This window comes from Crocodylus siamensis, chromosome 3, assembly GCF_052110815.1.
Source record: "Crocodylus siamensis isolate JL-2025a chromosome 3, ASM5211081v1, whole genome shotgun sequence".
NCBI classification, from domain to species: Eukaryota; Metazoa; Chordata; order Crocodylia; family Crocodylidae; genus Crocodylus; species Crocodylus siamensis.
In genome coordinates this window covers 148,310,411-148,331,838 of record NC_143397.1, presented here as the reverse complement: position 1 = coordinate 148,331,838, position 21,428 = coordinate 148,310,411, and the positions used below count along the sequence as shown (strand labels likewise).

The window sequence follows — 21,428 nt, the reverse complement described above, 5'->3', positions numbered from 1 at the left end:
ATTCACAATAATAAATTTTATCTCCCAGCCTTTTACAGCATCAGAAGTGCTACATTCCCTGATGCCTATAGTAAGCTGACCTTGACTGACAAAGCCAGCCACCTAATTACTGGTATCCCACTGCTCACAGTACGATCTCTCTCCCAGCACTCAAACAGACAGATTAACTACAGTAGCTGCAGCTTCCGAGGTCAGCCCAGCCTGCTGGTAACTCTTATGTGACTCCATATCCATTCCCCATAATCATTTGTGCAATACTATGTTTCACAGTGAAACAGATTTAGCCAAAGCACCTGAAGACCCTTCAAATTAAATTTTGTCCTGAAGACGCTATTACAAAGAAAAGTTCAAATCATCCCTCAGCCAAAACAGCTTTTGGGATTCCAACAGAAAAAAAAAAATCTTGTCACTGGGATGCACATTGCAAGGTTCTGGGACTGGTCCACAGACTAGCTTTGAGAAAAGATTGTGCTGGTGAAGTGAGACATGTTATTTAAACATCTCCACTCAGGCTGATCAGAAGGTTGAACTCATTTACATTAAAATCTTTTGGAGACAGACAGGCAAATAAGCATTTGCAAACAGCCAGAGGAGATTATTATTTCCACTTTTGGAGCAAGGTTAAGTACTGCCTTCTCTGTTCTCTCTAGAATATCACCTCGGAGTACAAGCAGCTTCATTCTTCTCTTAGTAAAGTGGCTTTCTACTTTGTGCAATGTATTTCACATTAAAAAATCACCTGTTTCCAGAAGCTGATAACATAGGAGTAAGGACATTTTTGGTTTATAATCAATGCTTTTGATATAATAATCTCCCCAGGGGGGCCAGAATACAGGGACCAAATTTTGGGGAATAATATCTGGGATGCAGTCCTTGATTCTCTGCAGACTTCTGGAACTGGAAATAGCTGCAGGACTTCCAGCTCCAGTTAGTGTAGATTCCTCCATGTGGTGCTGCCTAATTAGCCCCTGAGAGGCAAAATTTATTAGCCAAGGTGCAATGTTGCCTGAAAACAGCACTCGTGCTTTGGAAACTATTTTGGAATGCTGAAACATAGCCCCCAAATCCAGGACTGTCTCAGAAAATGTAAGATGTTGGTCACTCTGTCTCAGAACTTCTTGAGTAAAAATTACACCTGTGCTGAAATGTCCGTGCTTGTGCTTAGGCCATACAGAAATCGATGGGTAAGAGGGTAGCTCTATGTGCCTGTCTGACAGTTGAAAATCTAGAGAAATGGCATTTGGCCCGGCTTTTTCAGCCATCCCAGCATGACAGAAACGGCATTTTCCTTGCTATAAGTAATTTCACCTGCTTGTTTCAGGCTCAGTTAAGAAGAAGCCAGTTTTAAGCCTGCACATGTGGCACATATATAGGGCCACGGGTTGATTAAATAAGAATTCCTGTCAGTTTTGGAGGAGCCACTATTGAGATGACTAGTGAAAGAACCATTGAATTATATTAGCAATACCACGCAGGAAGCATTTTCCCACGCATACATGCAAGGGTTTCACAAAGCAAATTGATTAAGTTGCTGTGCTGTGAAGAGAGTCCACTCCTCAACAGTGATTGTGGGATGTGGAGCCCCTCTGAATGCCTGTACTCTCCTCATTGTATTCAGTAGAGCCATGCAGTTCTGTGTTATTTAGGACCTCCTGGAAGGGGCAAGGGAAGGAGTAGTTTATAGCAAGGAGTATGTGGTTCAGTACATTAGCTAAAAATTGACCGGGAAATAAGCACTAATTGGTTGAAATAGTCCACTGTGTGTTCACAGTTCCACGTGATATTTCCTTGAGTCATTTTAGTGCTCACTGAGGACAGTTTTATTAAATATATGTGAGTTTTCATTAATCTGTATAGTCACCCATTGAAATAAACATAGCCACATTCATTTTAGGTATTAGACTTTTGGATAAACATAAGCAAAAACTGCAAATATCCACTGTACCAGTTGTGCAGGATGCAGATGCCAAATAGATGACATGCAAAGAATTAAGACTAGTAGGAGTTCAGTTGATACTACAAATTAAGAATTAGTCAGCTTTCATGTTCTGCCCTCCAGTCCAACTGCTACTCTCACTGAAATCAGAGGGAGATGTAGGCATCCGTTGGCCCACAAACAGTTGTTTTGATGCATTCTTATTTTATTAAGTGCAGGTGCCAAGTTGCAAGGGCTTCCAGCATATTCAGATCACAAGTCTGACAGCTGAAGGTAAAACAGGAAGTCCAGCCCTCCTGCAGTTTATGGTTTCTTTTCACTGTGCAGTTACCCAGTTAGGGGTTCCTTTTTCCCATCCTTTTCTGACTTTTTCTTTAAATAAGAGATGCCCTATATATAAATCTTCAGTATTCTAAAAGCAGGACCCCAGTTCTCTACTACCTTGACTTCTAACTCCATTAACTACATCTGTGCAAAACTGGTGCAAAATGCTACCGGATGCAAATTGTAATGATTTACACCAACTGTACTTGGGTGCAAATGACAACACAAAGCACACAGCTGTAGAGAATGTGGCTGGCCAAAAAACATTTTTGATCAAAAGTTTTCACTTGAGTGAACTTTTTCAAAGGGTATCTGCGCTCTACAGATAATATCCATTTTCATTGGGGAAAAAAAAATATGAATGCCTCAAACCCAGAATATTTTCCAGTTTTGTCTGAGAACCTAATTCTTTTCATTCTGATTGATCACTGCAGTGCCTCAGGAAAGCTGTAGATTATCCCAGTTTCTTCTAGCTCCCCACCTCGTCTTCAATGATGCCTTGTGTTTCCTCAAAAGAAGAGACCATCATGCATAATAGGGAGTACAGTCCAAACAGGGAGCCCAGCCTCCAGAGGACACAGTGAAAATGAGACACTCTGATGGGATTTCTAAACACAAATATTTTGATTGAAATCCCAAAAAATGTTAAGGTTTTCAATTCTTTTGGTAAAAAGTCAATGTTTTTGGTGAGTCTTCTTCCCTCCCCCAATTCCACTGGAGAACACTGCCTAGTAATTCAATGCAACTACACACACATTACAGCCACTGAGCAGCATTTTCACATGAAAGGAAGAGTCACAGTTGGTTTGGGAATCGCACCTTTGGTGATCCGTATTTATAGTTTGGCAAGGATTTCTGTGGATATTGTCTTTTAATGGAGCAACTCCATGGCTGTGAAAGACTTGAACAAGCTTTCAAATGCAGTGCCTCCTTCTTGTAGTTTAATATTTTTGTTGACTACAGTTCTGTTATGTAGATTTAGCATGGCCTGAATGTGCCGAAAGATAGGTTCCTTGAGCCCTTTTGCATTACCTATCAGTTAAGATATGGCTAATGAAAACTTTATCAAGGTATTGATATACTGGTACAGTAATATCAAGCACTTCACAGACACTAATGAATTTACAAATGGATGTCTTCTATGTAAACACTCTTTACACAAGAATCCAGTTACTTTCATTGCCAGAAGGGCAGAACAAATCTATTTCTGAGCAAACAATGCACTGCAGCAAACTTGAATAGCTTAATTTTCCTGCTCACACAATGACAAAAATGCCAATATCTCACTGCCATACACACTGGAGAACACAATGAGCCCCAAAGGAGAGAAAAAGACGACAGTACTGGAGGACAAGACTTGGTGTGATTTTTATAAGACACTCCTGGGTGTGCAAGATTAACAATTTTTTAAAATGACAAAATGTGAGAAAATGGGGTTGTTAATAAATTCCCTACAGCTTCAATTTATGCAAATAATGTTATGCAAGTTAATTACCTTGACGTTCAATATTAATGAATGCTGTCAGAGCTGGTTAATCCATGGTTGATTTATGCTTATGTCTCTGTACCTAAAATATGTAAGTGGTAACTAATCTTGTAGATATATTGAATGTACCCCTTGCATTTTAAACCTGAAATTTGCTAATTTATATTACTATATTTAAATGTACCATTGCAAGGATTTTGTCATGTTCAGAAAATCACATATGTATGCTGAGGACAGTAGAAAGGCATATATATGCGTAGGGCCATCTTTCCTTCAGTAACACAGGTGCAGTGGTATTGGGGAGGAAGGCTGTAGGTGTTCATCTGGAACTTGTGAGACTCAAGTTCAGTTCCTTGCCCCTATAGTTAACCTTGTATGTGAGCTGACATCTTAATCAAGTCAATTAGGGCCAGATCCTGTCAGATGCCTAAGTGGCAGGTCAGTGGGATGCTATAAATAGGGTATAAATAGCCTAGTCAGGACTCAGAGGAGTTGGGGAGGAACATCACAGCCTTGAGGGCTGGGGTGAATGGCTGGACTTTCACAGCCTTGGGGCTATGCTGTGAACATGTACAGGGATACACTAGATTGGGTTAACCCTTGACAGATCAGGTTAACCATTTATCACTCTAAAGGAAGTGAACTAACTTATACCAGGTGCACCATTTTTTGATGATTTGAGCCCTGTGAATGCCAGCATGACTGGGCATTTAGACTGATCTAACCTTATTTAGGTCAATGTAATTGCAATGCTTGTATGTGCCCAAAGTATGCCTGGTGCAGGTTCTACCAAGTTACTTGTAAACTCCAATTCCTCTAATACCAACACTACGTTGTTGTGATATACATGAACTGAATGAACAGAGGATATGACCCACATACAGTTTGGACAGGCAAAACAATTATGTTGATTTACCGATCATGCCAAACTGATGCAATTGTTTCAGCAGTCTGCCCCATACCAATCTACCAACATAAAGTGGAGATCTAAACCAATGTAACTTAAAACCATGTTCCTGCAATTGTAATACAGTAGTTAGACTGATTAAGTTAATATACACTCCTAAGTGATAAATCCTGCAGCTTTTAAAATGATGTGCTGTTAAATCTGTCCACAGTCATACTGTAACCAATTTAAAATAAGTGCAACTCCTGATAGCGATGACAGTGAAATTTTATGGGGAAAAAATACTGTCTTTTCTTCTTAGAGCCCCCGCTTCCCTGCCAATCTCCCCCACCCCACACTTTTCCCAAGGAGCTGTATTTAGGAAGAAGGAAGCTGTTGGCTGGAGGAGACCTATAGAAGTTAACAGGAAATAAGCTTCCTCCAGATTTTTTAACCATCCAACACAATTTGAGAGAAATTGGTATTTTTGCTCCTGAAAACAGTGGTATAATTTAGAAAATGTGAAGGAGCTCATTCCTGATAAAGTCCTTTGTGTTTTTAAAGTAGTTTCCAGAGAACATTTCCATTTCCATAAAATGTCTCTGGTTTCACGCCATTCGCATTCTGTAGGGTATATGCTGCCAGGTCTGCAACAAGCCATGTATGAGGGGGAGGGAGTGGTGATACCCTTTCCTTCCCTTCCATCCCTGGGCAGTGGTGTCCCTGGGGTGCAGTTCTCTACCAGAGTACGTGATTCTCTGCCCTTAATTTTTGCTCCTGTACCCACTCTCTTATGTAATGTAGGTACTCTCAGACCTCAGCATGCCCCCGGTCTCTTGCAACCCCTTCCCTGGCTCCTTTTATTATTCCATTCTAACATAGCTGGCTGGCTTCTAAGTGGATTTGTGGGGACTTAAGGATATGTTCACTGTGTATCAGTGATTATCTCTGATACGTACTATTGTCCCCCCCTTTGAGAATTTTAAATTTAGAAATAAGCTGGTGTGGTTTAAAATAAGATGCCCTGGTGGGCATCTCTGGTGGGGTTTAAAATAAGATGCTTAAGTTTTACAAATCCATATAAGTTTTGCAAATATGAAAACTTTTCTGTTTAAATTCAGAACCTGAATGTTACATGAATCAGAAACCACAACATGAGAAAGTTTAAACATTACATTTAGGAGCACTGCCTAAACTCCTCCCACTGTGCATGAACTTTATTATAATATGCTGTTTAATGACATGACTGTTTATTAGAGATGGGGTTCCTTATGCATGTACTCAACAAACAATGTGCTGCGGCAGTAGATAGCACACTGCTCCAGTGTTTTTATTTAGGTGGTTTTGAACCCAACATATTCGCTAAGTGTTGGAGTGACCAAATTAAAGAAAACTCTGTTGTAATGGTGGTGTTGAAGTGATGTTGTAATAACACTTGTATTTGATAGAAGAACACATAAGCAGAAGGCGAACATTCAGGTTTGTCCTCAGGCCCTGGTAGGGTGCATTTAACAATGTATTAATTAGTAGCTATGACATTATTCAACCAGTGAAAAAGAATTACTGTATAAATGTCTAATACATTTTAATTACTTTCTAATCAAATACGCATTTAAGAATAACTAGAAAGCGCTACTGTCATTTTAGTGACGAAACGGCCTTGACAGCAATGATAGTTTGTGTGCCCATAGTGAAGTAAAGCTTGGTTCCTTAGTGTAACTTATTGTGCTTATATTAAAACATTCCTGAAGTGGATACTTTGTACAGAGGGAACAAGACAAATAGCTTCCAGTTGCCAAAGCAGTGCTTAGCTATTTTTCAGAGAAAAATGCACACGGAGAAATGCAACCACATCAAGCCCTTCTCCAGATACCAGTAAATTGGGGAGGGTGGGGGTGCTGCTTGCAAAAAGACTAAGAATATGAGGAATTAAAGCAAGGGAGAACTGTTAAGAGTTTATCTTCTCTCCTTAGTTGCTCTTCCTGATAATATTTTCCCTTCTACCATTCTGGCAGCTTTCTGTATCCACTAATTTCAAAATTAGGGAAAACTGCACTACTTTACTATTCATGTTTGATGCATTCTCCTTAATATCACTGCAGATTTTGCCAAAAGGTTTCCAGTGCACTTGTGCCGCCCAGGGCTGACTTGCTCCAACTATTTGCACATTTAACTCTCCAGTCTCTGCTGAATGTCATTTTTGATCAACAGTGCACATTACCAATACCAGCTCTCTAGTCCCTGGGCCCAACAATAATATATTACCATCAACGAACAGATGCAGAATATGTTCTCTTTAGGAATACAGGATTTTTAACCTTGCGAGATTCCACGTGACATTCCTAACCAGTTCTGTAGTGCTTATTTTTGGTAATTGCAAAGAAAATCTTTTCAGGTCTCCTCCTTTAGCTTAGTCCCTACGAAATGGCTGTACCTTACATGTTGGAACAAGATCCCTTTCTGTTCACTCTAGTTCAAAACCACTGAAATCAGGATTCAAGCAATCACATGCCGTCTCATGAAAGATAGAACCCAAGTCCAAATTATATGCTTTTGGTATGGTTTTTAGTCTTGCTTTTTTTTACTAGCATTGTTCAGCAGCACTGGGTGATGTACATTTTTTTGGTTTTGAAGTGCTTTATATTGGTAGCGTGATTGACAGATCAATTGATGCTCACTGGAATGTTAATTAAGAAACTGTTACCCATAGAAATTGTTACATATGGGAAAACTTGATTGTGTATGAGGGGGTTTTAATAAGCAGCATGAACCAAATATATTTGTATTTATCAATACAAATGTATCTAACATTTTTAGAAGAATGGATGAAGGTAAAAATTAAATTTAATCACTCTCTACTTAGTTACACGAATGCCGGTCCAAAAGACCAGTTTTTTTCTCATTTACCTCAGTGTAAATTCACTGGAGTTATTCTGTATAAAAGAACAGAAGTAGAGATACTCTTGACTGGATTTTATATGCATATTAGGTTCAGCTGTTGGTTTAAAACAAATGTTGAATCTAAAAAATGAGGTCAGTTACTAAAAACCCATCTGTTGTCTCTGGGAGCCACTGAGTATCTGTAGAAAGTGGTATTTTTATGGCAAAATAACTCATTTGCATTTCTTCCTCTGTATGTTTTGAGGATGTTAAAGCAAAGTTAAGGAACACACAAGAGAATACCATAGCAATTTCTTCGAAGGCAAAGAAAGCAGATGGAAGAGTAGTTTATGCTTCTGTGACAAGGAAATATGGTATGTGTTGAGCACTGATAAAAGGAACAATGAAGACAAGGAAACCCCAGGAAATAAGTTAATGATGGTCTTATACAAAACAGGGACAAATATTGCTTGCTTTATTAGTTGCAATTGTGTGTTAGTAAGACAGCAGGTGTAGCTATCTATGCAGGTGCTTTATATGAAGATATACTGTTAGGTTAAAAAGTCATAACAGTGAGCTAGCTTACTCTTATAATGATATAAATTAGGAGTAATTCTAGTAAAGTCAATAGAGTTATACTAGTATAAAGCGCATGTAAGAACTGGAGTCTAAAAATAGATCTGATTATCTTACTGTGTCGCCACTCGATTGGATTATTAAAGTGGAAATAATTTTACTTTCTGCTTCATGCATTTCACTCAGTTCGGGTAATGGGAACAGATCAAACAGCCAGAGCACAATGATAACCCTGACCCAGAGGCTGGACAATTAATTTTTCTTTTAAAGACATTAAAGAATAAAATGGTGGTTTTTTGCTGCTAATATTGAGTTTTGTGGAAAAAAAAATTTCTTGAAACAAAAATCTAGATTTTGGTTTTAAGCTATTCAGTACCACCACATCCCACTATGTGAAATGTGACAATGTTTCATCATTTCTTGTTACCTCAGATTTACAACGCAGCTTTTGCTGTGAACTTGAGTAGAGTTATAAACATATAGGCGGTGTCCAGATGAGAGCAGTTGTGCACTGCAGGATGTGGTGCTGCAGACACATCTGTGGTGCCACATACCACACATTCAGCTGTTATGTGCTGTAAGGGAGCAGCATGGAGTGGGGGGGAGTTGACCCCTGGATAATATATATAATAATATAATATAATAAAAAACGCTGTGCAAAAAACGCTGTGCAGTGCACGCGGGGACAGCATATGCTGCTCAAAACCAGAGCTTGGCTGGCCAGAGCCACACTCCAGCTGCCAGCTAGGCTTAGAATGGCAGGATCGCTGCTGCTTCAACCCCAGGAGGCCTCCAGGACCCCAGATAAGGCTGCTGGAGCCAGCCCAATGCTGGCCCTAGCCACCCCTACCCCACCCAGGATAACCTGCCATGTGCCAGAGAGCACATGGCCAGGCATTTCCCAGAGACAACTAGCAGCAGCACAAGGTGTCCCACTGCAAGTTGTCCCCAGGGTACCAAACATCCATGCTTGTGTGGATGGGGCCATAGAGTGATTTATCAAGGGATATCTGGTATTTTCCCAAAGGTACTCTGAAAAATCAAGTCGACCCTAATGAACTGTTTTGAAATATAAACACAAAGACAACCCATTGTAACACTTTGACACAGAATATAGAAAACAAAAATAGAATGCAAACCTTTAAGTAATTCACACTGGATGTGTCGACACATGCACATTTACTGTGCAGTAACCAAAATTTCTGTACAGTATTTTCACGTGTTTACACATGTATGCCCTGCCCATACTGCTCAGTAAATATGGTGACTTGCGCCAAATGGTGCATAAATTTGATACATGTATCATGCAAGTATCAAATTTACGCCTGATTAGTAACTGCACAGTAACGCACATGTAGACACTTTACTGCACAGTAACATTGTGTGTTTGGACTGACTTGGAATTAACTTTAGTCTCAAGTCAGTCCACACACAGTGTTAATGTGCTTTAATGCCTGCATGTGTAGACACTAGCCTATTCCCACTAACTGCACAGTAAATTACTGAACAGTAAATTTAAGCTGGTGTAAATTCATATGTAGACACATCCACTGAATCTTAAGTATTTTCACTAGAATTCGAAATAAGGCCCAGAGCTTTATGGGTGGTAACTAAAGACATTCAGAATGTCAATACGAAAGGCAGAGCCTAAGCCTGTGGTTTAACCTAAGACCCTTGTTGCTGTGGGAGATGGAGAATGTTGCTAGCAACTTACTCTTACTGGGAGGAGTAATGAAGCTGATATAATCGGCCTTGTACACCACCAGTCTGGATACAGCTCCAGCAGAGTCTGGAGGAATAAGCTCTCTCACTTTTAGTTTAATTTCTACAAAATATTGGTTACCCATTAACACACTGCTGAAACCAAGTAGCCTCACAGGACTGTCAGCCTATGAACTAATAAATACATATACTAATCTCACAGCTCCTGTCAGCCAGGCACCACTCCATGTAGTTTTGAGATGCATGCTCATTAATGATTCCTATACTGTTATTTAGGGAGGTCTCCTTGCTTTAGATTCTGATGGACCAGATGCAAATGATCTGGTCCTGGCACCCAAGAATAGTTCATCAGATGGTGCTCACTTTCCCATGTAACTCCAGCAAATGTTGGATATTAGGACAAACTTTCTCACTAGGAAGGTGGTGAGGCATGGGAACAGGTTACATAGAGAGATGATGGAATCTCCATCCTTGGAGGTTTTTAAGGCCCAGCTTGACAAAGCCTTGGCTGGGATGATCTAGTTGGGGATGGTCCTGCTCTGGGCAGAGGGTTGGACTAGATGATCTCCTGAGGTCCCTTCCAACCCTAATTTTCTATGATTCTATAAATGTTATCCAGAAGAAGGGAGCCACATGTCAGTTATAAAAATTGCCATACAAGTGGTCCATCTGTTCCAGTACAAGATGTTTAGGAGGAAAATCAAGAGGCTGTTATGGCAAACCTTAGCCTCTGGGGAAAGAATCCTCTCTTAAGCCTCATAACATGTGGCTGATTTTTGCCCTGACACAAGAAGGTCTCTACTGTTTCAAATACTTAACATGTATAAATTGTGGACATCCTTGTTTTCTAATTACACTAATTAGGTAATTCTTGCATTAGTCATATTATAGAATAACTTTCTGAAACAGTCACCCAGAAAGCAGGCATCCATGCCTTCCAGGAGACTGATGAACTTTGAAACCATAAATACCTGGCAGTTCACATATACCATTTTGGAGATACTGACCAAGCTGGCAGTAAGTTTCTAGTGTGCTTCAGGGAAGTTAGAGGGGAGAAGATGGAAAGTTACTCTACTAGAGCAGTTAAGGTCTTAGACCACAAATACCACAGTTAGCTGAGTGCATACAATTTAGATGTAGGTCTAAATAATGTTATTTGATATATTGGTGCAATAGAAAAAGAATTGGATTTGGATAGTGGAGAGGAAGATGTGGCTCCTAGGTGATAATCATTTTATTTGTTTTTACCAGATGCAGCTTTCTAAGAAGAGTTTTATGGCATGGAATTTTACATTTTGAATGTTGCAAATTAGCCAGACCATAAGCATCAGCATAAATGAAGCAGAGCAGAGCCTTTTGATTCATTATAGTCAAGAGGGAGACACCAATTCATTCCTCTGAAACCTTTTTATCAAGTTGTCCACTAAGAGCAGTTTTTAGCATGCAAATAGAACCAATTTATTCTTGTTCTGGGATTATTTTAAACACGGTTAATCATTCTAGTGAACTCCCCTAGTCTGTCCTGGAGAGAGTGTCTTCTATGCCATGCTATGCATCATCATAAAACTTTAATTGGATGTAGGGCAACAGACATCTTTCTACAGTCAAAGTATTTCTTGGTACAGAGACTTTCTCTTCCTATACACATATTATACAGTTCCTAGGACAACTGTACCCTAATGCTAACAGGGGCTGCTGGATATATCACAAGCAAATCATAAAATTATTAGTAAGCAAGTCACAATGTAAACAAAATCTGAATGCCTTGCATTCAAAAGCTTGTCTAATTTTATCCCAGCTACACAGTTGGTCTAATAAAAGACATCACCCAAAATTCCTTGCCTCTAACAAAATCTCAGAAGCTTCAAGATTGTTTTAAAGAAATATGGTCTTTAAGATCTTTTTTGCTTCTACATTTGGTGAAAATAATAAAATATACTATTATATTTTGAAGAAAAATATCAGTCTTATGTTCTATTTCTACTTTTAAAAATAGCTGGGCTCCAGGGATTATCCCTAGGTATTGATTTTGCCTGCCTCATGGGTACATGTAATGTATAGCTGTTACATTTAGATCAACCTACGGTCAGGTTGATCTAAATGCTCATCTGTTCAGGTTCTCAGAAGTGTTAAATATGGAAAAAAATGGTTGACCCAATCTAAGTTGGTTCACCTGAGAAGGTGAACCCAATCTACTGAATGCCTACACATGTTTGGAGAACAGCCCCGGGGCTGGGGAAACACCAACCCCCGTCTCCTGACCCTAATTGGGCTATTTTTAGTTCCCCAGTCTTCCCTTCCCCAGATGGACAATTCCCCCTTATGGATTCACCAACCCCTCGTCCCCCCATCAAAGACCCATGAGCCTCCACCCAATCTTGCCAACCCACACCAGACCAGCTGGGGTCCCCTTAATCCCACCCACCTCACCTCACCTCCCACCCTGAGTTACTTATTCCGGGTTCCTTGCACAGCTTCTAGCACCCAACTAATGGCTACACATGTTGCTCCCCATCTATGTTCTTGCAGCTTAAATTAAGCCATGTGAACACAGACCTGGTGAGGCAAACGGCTGTACTGTACACCCCCCCGTCTGTTCACAGTCTAGCAGTACAGTAGTAATTGGCAGGCAAACAGGGTTTATAACATACCCCTGGTGCTACTTAAAGGGTGCCAACATACAGCCAAGGGTAGGGCTCCTCCCTTAAAACGTGGCTGCACAAAACAACAACAGTCATTGAAATAGGTCATGCGGAAAGCAAAAAGAAAAGGGTACAAATATAGTCGGATTGTATCATGGGTCAGATGGAGTGAACACGTTTATAGCTATTCCCCACTATTTATCTAGGCCTAAGTAAAGGCTAGTTGTCAAATATTTTGGCTTTTTAGAAGATGAAACCCTATTCATAATGATCGCAAAAGGAGCTGAAAAGGAGAGATAATATACCCTCCAAGCCCTTCTCTTCTACTTAGCTTAGACCCCATTGCTTCATCTCTGTTCCCAGAATGAAAGGAGAGATGGAGATTTGATTTCCCCTAGGGAAAGAAACATTGTCAATTATCTGCAGTTTCCTACCCTAAGCTGTCACTGAAAGGGAAAAAAGGAATACTACTCCAATTTCCCTTTGTGTTCACACAGTGCTGATCTACAAATTGTATCACTGCTGCACAATCAGTGTAGGCAATACTAATTATGTTAATTATGCCCATCCAGGGTGAATGTTAATATTAACATTAAGATCATTGTTTTACGCTCAAATGCCAGTAATTTAAGGGCATGAAATGATCTATAGCCATTACAGAATCCATAAACTTCAACAGCATTTAGAATTAATTCTACTGTCAAAATATGCTGTATATAAAGGCAAGGAAATGCATCTTGTATCTAAACTATATTAGTAGCATATCAGGTAACTATTAAAATGTGGCATTAGGAACTCAAACATCACGTTAGAAAATAAATTGAATCCCCTTAGGGTTTCTTCCAATCAGCAGCATAATTAAGGAGAGGGACAGCACCAACCCTGGCAGTGATTTGGGCCGGGGGGCACAAAAATATCTGCTGCTGGCAGCTGGCTCAGCTGCTGTCCCATGTGCTGCTGCCACCTAGGGTATAGAACTGCCTAATTACATTTCTGCTTCTGATAAATGTTTGTCCCCACAGGATTCCACATAAGTCCATAGATTTGTCCAAGGCCTGAGGGCTGGGCTTTATAGCAATTGTTTTAAGGAAGGTGTGCAGGTTCCAGTACTATCCATAATCACAAATGTGGTTTAAATTGACCAAATATGACGAGAGAATTTACTGGTTAATTGTCCTTGTATGTTTTCTCTACCCAATTAGTCCCCCTGTTTCCAGAGGTTTCATTGTCCTTTCAGAACTGTAGTTTTTGGGACATGCTTTTAGTTCCTTTGAAGAGACAAAACTCCCATAGGCTTAAAATGGGAACAGAAAGCTCCTGGCCTTCCATCACCTAACCTAAATGTTAAACTTACAGGAATTTAAATACCGGGCAGTCACAAAACTTCCCCTCACCAGAGATCCAAAGACCATCAGAAGCTGCAGCTTTATGCATCTTCGTTTACATGCCTTAAAATTTGCTATTACATGATTGACACGTAAACAGCAAATGGCAGTCTTATTAAGTCTAGACATAGCCTGAGTAAAGAAAGTTATTGTCTGCTAAGCAAATACCAACAACTGATTTAACACATTTACTGTATATAAGTCAGTCTAGAAAAGATTAGTTTGGGAGTGTTTTTTAAACAATTATGTAATGAATGCCAATTATCCAATATATACTTGTTAATCCTAAAAATCCAAAGCAATCAACTGATATGCAACCTATCTACAACAACTGTCTAAATACACCTAAGCTAAGTGGCTGCTATTAGCTGCTAAGGGACTATGTATGAGTATATAGGCAGTCTTGGCAGTATTTGAGCTTTGGGCATCATTTATATGTGAAGGATTGATCAGATTAAGAAAACACAGCCCTGCAAGTATAACACTGAAATCTAATTTGATTTTGCAACAGTAAGGTAGTCTGAGTTAATCAGAGAAAAAAAAACCTATCTGTTTAACAGTGTCAGTCAAAGGCTTGCATTTGAAGCTCAGATGCTAGGAAGAAAAGAATTCCCCCCTCATACCCTTAAAAAAATGGAAGCATCATAAATGATAAAAAAGGAGGTGTCAGATATTATCTCAGTGTATATTAGTATAGACTGATGATACAGAGGTTTCATCTTAAAATGCAAATTTGTCCTGAAAATTGACTAAATTAATGGAATTGTGGTGTTCTATGTTCATTGGCTCTTAGTTGCTTCCATTTCTAATTTTATCTATCCAGAAATAAAACATTTTCTCTAACTGCCAGCCCAGTAAGTAGACCAAAAGAGGTCTTAGTATAAAAAAACCCCATCCATTTCATTTGCTCTGCACTTTGGGTTGATTTTATGAGTAGCTAATAAAGCAGCATAAAATATTAGGAGTAGAGTTTATTGAAATATTTATAACAAAAACATTTTTTTAAAAACACTCTTTGAAAGCAATTTTTCTTTAAATTTCCCATTTACTGATAAAAGCAGAAAACTTTTGTGTGTGAGTGAATGTTTTAAATGCATACAAGTTTGCACGCAAACACAAAGTGTTTTGATTAAGACAAATACATATGTAATATAAGGTGTGATTTTATAAGAATCTTACTGATTCATATGTTTAACAAGGACATGTTAGAATGTTATATTTTCCTGCATACAACCTTTTCCCTCAAAAATAGCTGCTGGAAATTGGAGCGTGCATTAGATGCAAGAAATACAGTAAGAGCAGTTTCTGCTGCTTACTGGGTGAAACCCAAAGTAAAATCTGCTGGGATCAATGCGGAGCAGCTCCCTAGCTGCTGGTACTCAATTACTTACTGCAAGGAAAGATCTTCTTTTCTTCATTTTCCCTTTCAAAAATAAGGTGTGTGTTATATAAACACCCTGGAATATGTGAGAATATATGGTTTAGTATTATTCTGGAGTCCATTGAAAGGAGTTTTGAATTTGAAGCAACTGACCATATGCAGCCAAAGCCATCATGATTAAAGTTTGTTTGCATTCCATGTATTTGCCTGCAGAACATTTGATGTTACTATGGATGAACCTTATATAACTGTCACTGCTGTTTAGTTTTACCTTCACAACATCTCTACAAACTATCCGGGAATGCATTAATCATCATGTCAACTAGGCAAACGTTGAACAATTATTCGTGATTTTCTTCTTCTTAGCATTCTGGGCCTGTTTTTGAAACAATGCAAATTGGAGTATGACACACACATTTTAAGGTCATTTGAGAAAATAGAGAAAACTTCGTGGAATCTGATGGTTCCTATTTTGTTTAAGTATTTGTTTTTCAGCTGAATTTGAATGGTTTGACCCAGACTGTAAGCAGTGGTACACATGAATGCTCTATCCTGTATGGTGCTGAGGAGCTGCTGCCAGATACTGTGTCTCATGAAGTCAAAGCTGACAAACAGTAATGCAGAGGAGGTTCTCAGTGCCTTGAAAAATTGGGTCCTAACCTAAAAAGATTTTGGCTTCAGATGCTCTAATGTAATGCTAGTCTCAACAGCTATGCATGGAATACACTGAAGCCAGCATAATATTTTTCAAAAATCAATTCTTACCATTACTTACATCTGAGCTTAATAGCAGCATGCCACAGGCCTTAGGAAATGTTACCGATAAAAGATTTTATGCAGATTTTATAGCTATGTAACAGCTGAACGGAAGGCATCCATAGAAGCACTACAGCTTGAGAGAAGGCCTGGCACAAAGTATTGCAAGTTTAGCATTCCTAGGATGTTGCACTTAAACACTATTAATTTTTGTTCATGCATATTCCTTGCACACATTTGGAAATTTGGCTGATGAACTGTAATGAGCATAATGCCTCATATATATCTGCCTATCAAGGGGACATACTGTGCATTACAAAGAGTATTTTTTCCATTGTAAGGCAGAAGGCTTCTGGCTCTCCCTTTCAGACAAAAGGCATACAAGATTCATTCAGAGCTGCTTAAACCTTTTTATAACAGATCATAATTACCTAGAAGTTATGACAGAAATTAAACCAAGACACTCCCTGAGGTAATCACAAGGGCAACATGACAGAAAGCCAGGCTGGCTTCTCCTGTGGGTTGTCTGTAAGTGTGGGAACTTAGCCTTGAGGCACACAGGTTAGTGCTACTGTGGTTGGATCGCACACAAGTTTGCAGGCTACCAATAGCGGTAACAATTTTGGGGATAGAAATATATTTGGCAGAACTGTAAAAACATTTTTAAAAGCATCTCTTCTCACTGAATAGAATTGTCACTGAAACTGAAGCATCACCAGAAGCTACGACATTTAACAACCTCTTTAAAGACTTTTTAGCTATTGTACAACTACACTGCAAATTAGAACAGACCTGCAGGTAACAATTTAAAAATATAATTAGCTTACTTCACCCAGTGAACTTGAAGTACATTAAGGATACAACTACTCCATAGCTGCATTGTTTATTTTTAATAAATGCATTTAGTGCATATTAATGGCCCTAGATCACCTCCCTGATAATGATGTCGGGTGAACCGTGCTCTTGTGCTTCAATGTTGTTGGGCATCTCTAAGGGTCAGAAACTGGTTTAATCGTTCTCCTTGTCCATTCAGTGCTTGTAGATCTGCTGAGTTTGCCAGTTACAATGATATTTTTTTATGGGGGTAACTATTCACTAGGAAAATGAACTGAATCATCTGTAGCTCATTTAACTTAGGCTTCTGAGTGGTATATTCAGCTTTCTTCCACTGAAAACAGCTGGGATGGTTTGAAGAACTGCCATAGAAAGTCTCTTACATCACTGCTGAGGAGTCCCCTTAAGTACATGAAATGTGGATCATATGCTGCTTGGACTTCACTTGCCCTTCCTTATAAATGCACAGAGTATCCCTTTCCCTTCACATCAAAAAACTGCTGCGCATGCATCTACAACCTCTTTTCTGTCTCCCCCAACTCATTCCCCAGCAGTAAGTAGCAGATATCTAGAAGGTGAAAAAAGATGAGAGAACATGTTTATGACCTTGAATTTGAATGAACCTTCATCATTTTCCTGTTAGCACTACTTACTACTTAGCTCTTTGTATATACATTAATCAAGCCTCATGGCATCCCCGAGAGACAGTAAGCTTATATTCCCATTTTACAGATGGAGAAACGAGCAAAGCTGGGAGAGGGAGATATCTTTAAAGTCACTGGAGAAATCTATATCAGAGTTAGGAGCAGAAGACTATGGCTTTCTAATCTAGTGCTATGACACTTAGGCTATGCTTCTCTCATTAGCTCATTTCCTTCCCTTACAATTTAATTTTTGAATGAGTTGCTTTGGAGCTTTTTAATAATGTAATCCTGGAATTCAAGGCAAAAATGTCCAGAAGTACAAACGGGAAGATTTCTGGCCTGAGAGTATTGTTTAGTAGTATGAAGAAATCAACTGCTAAGCAATCTTTTCTATTTTCCATGAGAACAGGAGAGGGATGGCTTTGCAGGCATTCTTGTTCTTGCTCAGAAAACTGAGCAGTTGATCTAAACAGACTTGAAATAGAGAGCTAGGCTTGTAAACATCTAATCATCCCATGACTCACATCACCTTGTGGGATTCCTTTTGCTTTTTATTACTTCTGATGAATGCCTTTCAGTTGCTGCCTGTAAGTCACCATTGTCACTGACTTTCTTTTGCTATTATCTTACAGGAATATCTTCCAGGCTCCCAGAAATCATGTCAGTAGGATCGCAGTCATTATCCCCTGGAGGCCCCAATGGGATCATTAGAAGTCAGTCCTTTGCTGGCTTCAGTGGTCTGCAAGAAAGACGCTCTAGGCAAGTATTGACTGAGGGAAATCTTTGGAGCTTGGGACAAAAGGAGGATTTGCTTTCTGCTGTTCAGAGGTGAATCTGGTGTGGCATAGGTCTGAAATCTTTTCTTATTCTCTGTGCAGCCAAGATTTGTGAGCTGCTATATGCCTTGATTTATCATGAGCCCTATTAATATTCTCTTCCTAGCCTCAACCTCAGAAAAGTTTTGCTGACATCTTAAAGAATAGGTTTTAATTCGTTATATTCATGTAATCTTTTCAATATGCAGACTGTCCAGAGAAGAGAGAGTTTCCACATCTCTAATTCAGTATCATATAAAAGGCAAAAAGACACCTTTCTTTCAGTTAAACTGCTATCAAGTCAAAGCCATGGAGCTATTGCAAATTGATACCACTAATAAAGCAGATTTGGCCCCAAAATCTCTCTTTACCCTGGACTTTTGCCTGCAACTGCTAGAGTGTGGTTTGGGCTTTGAATGAGACTTTCATTGTGACAACCAGTTCCTAACTTCTTTTGGATCGAATAAGTACATTTGAGTTAAGTTATGTAAAATCCAAAGGCACCTATACATGTGCCCAATGCCTGCTCTAACATGCAGCAATTAAAATATGTTGAAGCAGATGCAGTTGAGTCTGCTGGAGTGTGCTAATTAGTGTAACCCAGGTGGTGCTCCAACAGGTACCCCCTTTCCAATTGAAGGGATCAAAGCAGGTGCACAAGCATTGTGGGAAGTGTAGGGACTCTCTGCTTAGATCCTTGCTACAGCGGGGCAAGCCTCTCCTGCTGACTGCAGCCTCTCGTAGAGGATCCTAGAGCCCGGTGGAGAGCCTCTCCTGCTGGTCGCACGTGGCACTGCTGAGGGTCTTTCAGGCTCTTCCAGGGCGCTGCTCCTGCCCCGCTGACTCAGCTCTTGCCAGCTCTGTGAAGCTCCTTCCTTCTTGTCTCTCACTGGTCTCTTCCCTAAGTCAGCCCACGCTGCCCCTTTTATCCCACCCCAGGTGACCTAAGGAGCCAACTGGGACATGGGGGGGTGAGAGGGGGGGAGTCTCTGGGGCCTGATTGGTGTGGAAAGGGAATCCCAAGTCCTCCAATTATCTTTTGCCCCTTCAAAACCCCGTCACACTAGCATGCTCTGACAGCCTTGGCATCACATGTATTCAGCGTTCCCATGCTTTAACGTGGCGTCAGGGATGCTTTAACTAAAGCTCATCAAACAAGCACCCCCACTGCCATGTTGAAGCATGGAACACTGAATACGCAAGACACTGTGGGTGCTTTAATTAGAGCAGCTCCCGTGACCTGCTCTAATTAAAGCACCATCCCCACCCCGGAGCATATGTAAAAATCTAAGTGCTAGGAAGTCAATCAACCAGGAAACAACAATTCTGGGGCAGTTTTCTCCAGTCAAACCTTTATTTGAGGGAGAAAAAATGATTTATAAAAACATAGCAAAATTATTATTTGCAATACATTGGTTTCTGGATGCTGGGACTGGGATCAGAGCACCACTGTACCAGACACTATATAAATGCATAATGTAAAACAATGTAATTTAGTATTCTGGAGCGCATAGTTTTATATGACTAAAAATACCCTTGTTTCCATCACCTGACCTGTTGCTGTTTTCCTGGGCAGTGTCAGATGAGAAAAGCATGGTATAAGATGTACAGGGGTGTCTGACAGAGGCTAGCCTCAGGCTTAAGGGAGTGTTTATTAATGTCTCAGTGACTGGCACATCAAACACTGGTAGCTTGTGTACAGAACTGCTCAGACCTATTAATCTGTAAACAAGCACAGTCCTCCAACAGGCAGACATATAAGCAGATTGCTTTCAGCCAGAAGACTGTCAGAACAATTCCCTCAGGATATTACAGTCCTTTGAAAACATCCCAACTTACAGCTGGCTGTTTTATTGTTTTGGGTTTTTTTAATGTTCATTTTGCAGATGTAATTCCTTCATCGAAAATTCCTCTGCGCTCAAGAAGCCCCAAGCAAAGGCGAAGAAAATGCATAACTTGGGACATAAGAACAGCAGCATGCCCAAAGAGCCCCAGCCAAAAAGGATGGAAGAGGTCTACAGGGCCTTAAAGAATGGACTGGAGTAAGAGCTTTTATTACTGTGGATGCTGACACTCTCTTTACTACTTTGGGTTTAAAAAGTGCATCTTGGGAGCAGAAATCCTCACTCATATGCAAGTAAATCAAACGACTTGCTTCTGCTCTTGAGCATTAAACCCGCTCTCATATGGAAAACAAGAACACTTGTAGTAAAATCCTGACTCCAGTAAAGTCAGTGGCAAAACTGCCACTCTAACACGGCTAGGATTTCTTCTTACATTTTTTGCTCTACATTTGCCTCATGGGTACCATGATGTAACACAAGAGAGCCTCACAGAAGATAGCAATACCTCTGCAGTACAAAAGCAGTGATTAGAGGCAGCGCACAAACTAAATGGCAGATTAGTTCACTCAAAAGCCAGCAGTTCAGTGCATTTGAAAAAATTAACCTGTTATCCAACAGTAGCTCCTATTGTCTGGTTTTATGGTATGGTGACTTGGGGTTCCACATTTGAAGTACTAGGGAGATACATTCTTATATTCAAGACCATATGAATGTGTTTTCCTGCTTATAAGTGTGTTAAACCAGCTGATATCAAGAACATTCATTTGTTGCACAAATCTTCCTCTTTCAGAGGTCAGCAATTACTCTCTGCTGGAATGCGCTAGAGCTCATGATTCTCTTTCTGGTTTGTATTTGCAGTGAGTATCTGGAAGTTCACCAGACAGAGCTGGATAAGTTGACTACTCAGTTAAAAGACATGAAAAGAAACTCCCGCCTGGTATGTGTTATCCCACAATTCAGAAAAATTAAGTGTTATTTACTAATCATGCAGATGAAGGATAACCTTTTCCAGGTATCAAAGAGACAGGGGAGGGGGATAGAGAAAGCTGGCCTTTCATACAGCTCTGTGGACTCCTAATAGTGAGCTCCCATCTGCGCTCATGTTCTGAATTCCAGCTAGTGAAATATAACTGGTCTAAAACATTGACAGAACAGTATTCAATAATGTGATGCTGAAGTTAATTATCTCAATTTTCTTTATTGCAGGGAGTGCTGTATGATCTAGATAAGGTACGTTACCATCCTGGGCATTGGTGCCACAATGAAAACATTACATTTAAAAATGCTACGTACTCTAATGTGGACACAGCTGGCTTG

At 39.8% G+C, this 21,428-nt stretch overlaps 1 protein-coding gene across 1 annotated transcript in view; it reads left to right on the top strand.

The window, feature by feature from the left end:
- The window catches only part of RIPOR2 (RHO family interacting cell polarization regulator 2), a 91,248-nt gene that overhangs the window by 25,957 nt on the left and 43,863 nt on the right, over positions 1 to 21,428 (top strand). Inside the window, exons 2-5 of the mRNA XM_090039498.1 lie at positions 18,085 to 18,211; positions 20,154 to 20,309; positions 20,970 to 21,048; positions 21,318 to 21,341. Coding sequence (XP_089895624.1) covers positions 18,085 to 18,211; positions 20,154 to 20,309; positions 20,970 to 21,048; positions 21,318 to 21,341 — 386 coding nt within the window. The remainder of the gene's footprint in view (positions 1 to 18,084; positions 18,212 to 20,153; positions 20,310 to 20,969; positions 21,049 to 21,317; positions 21,342 to 21,428) is intronic.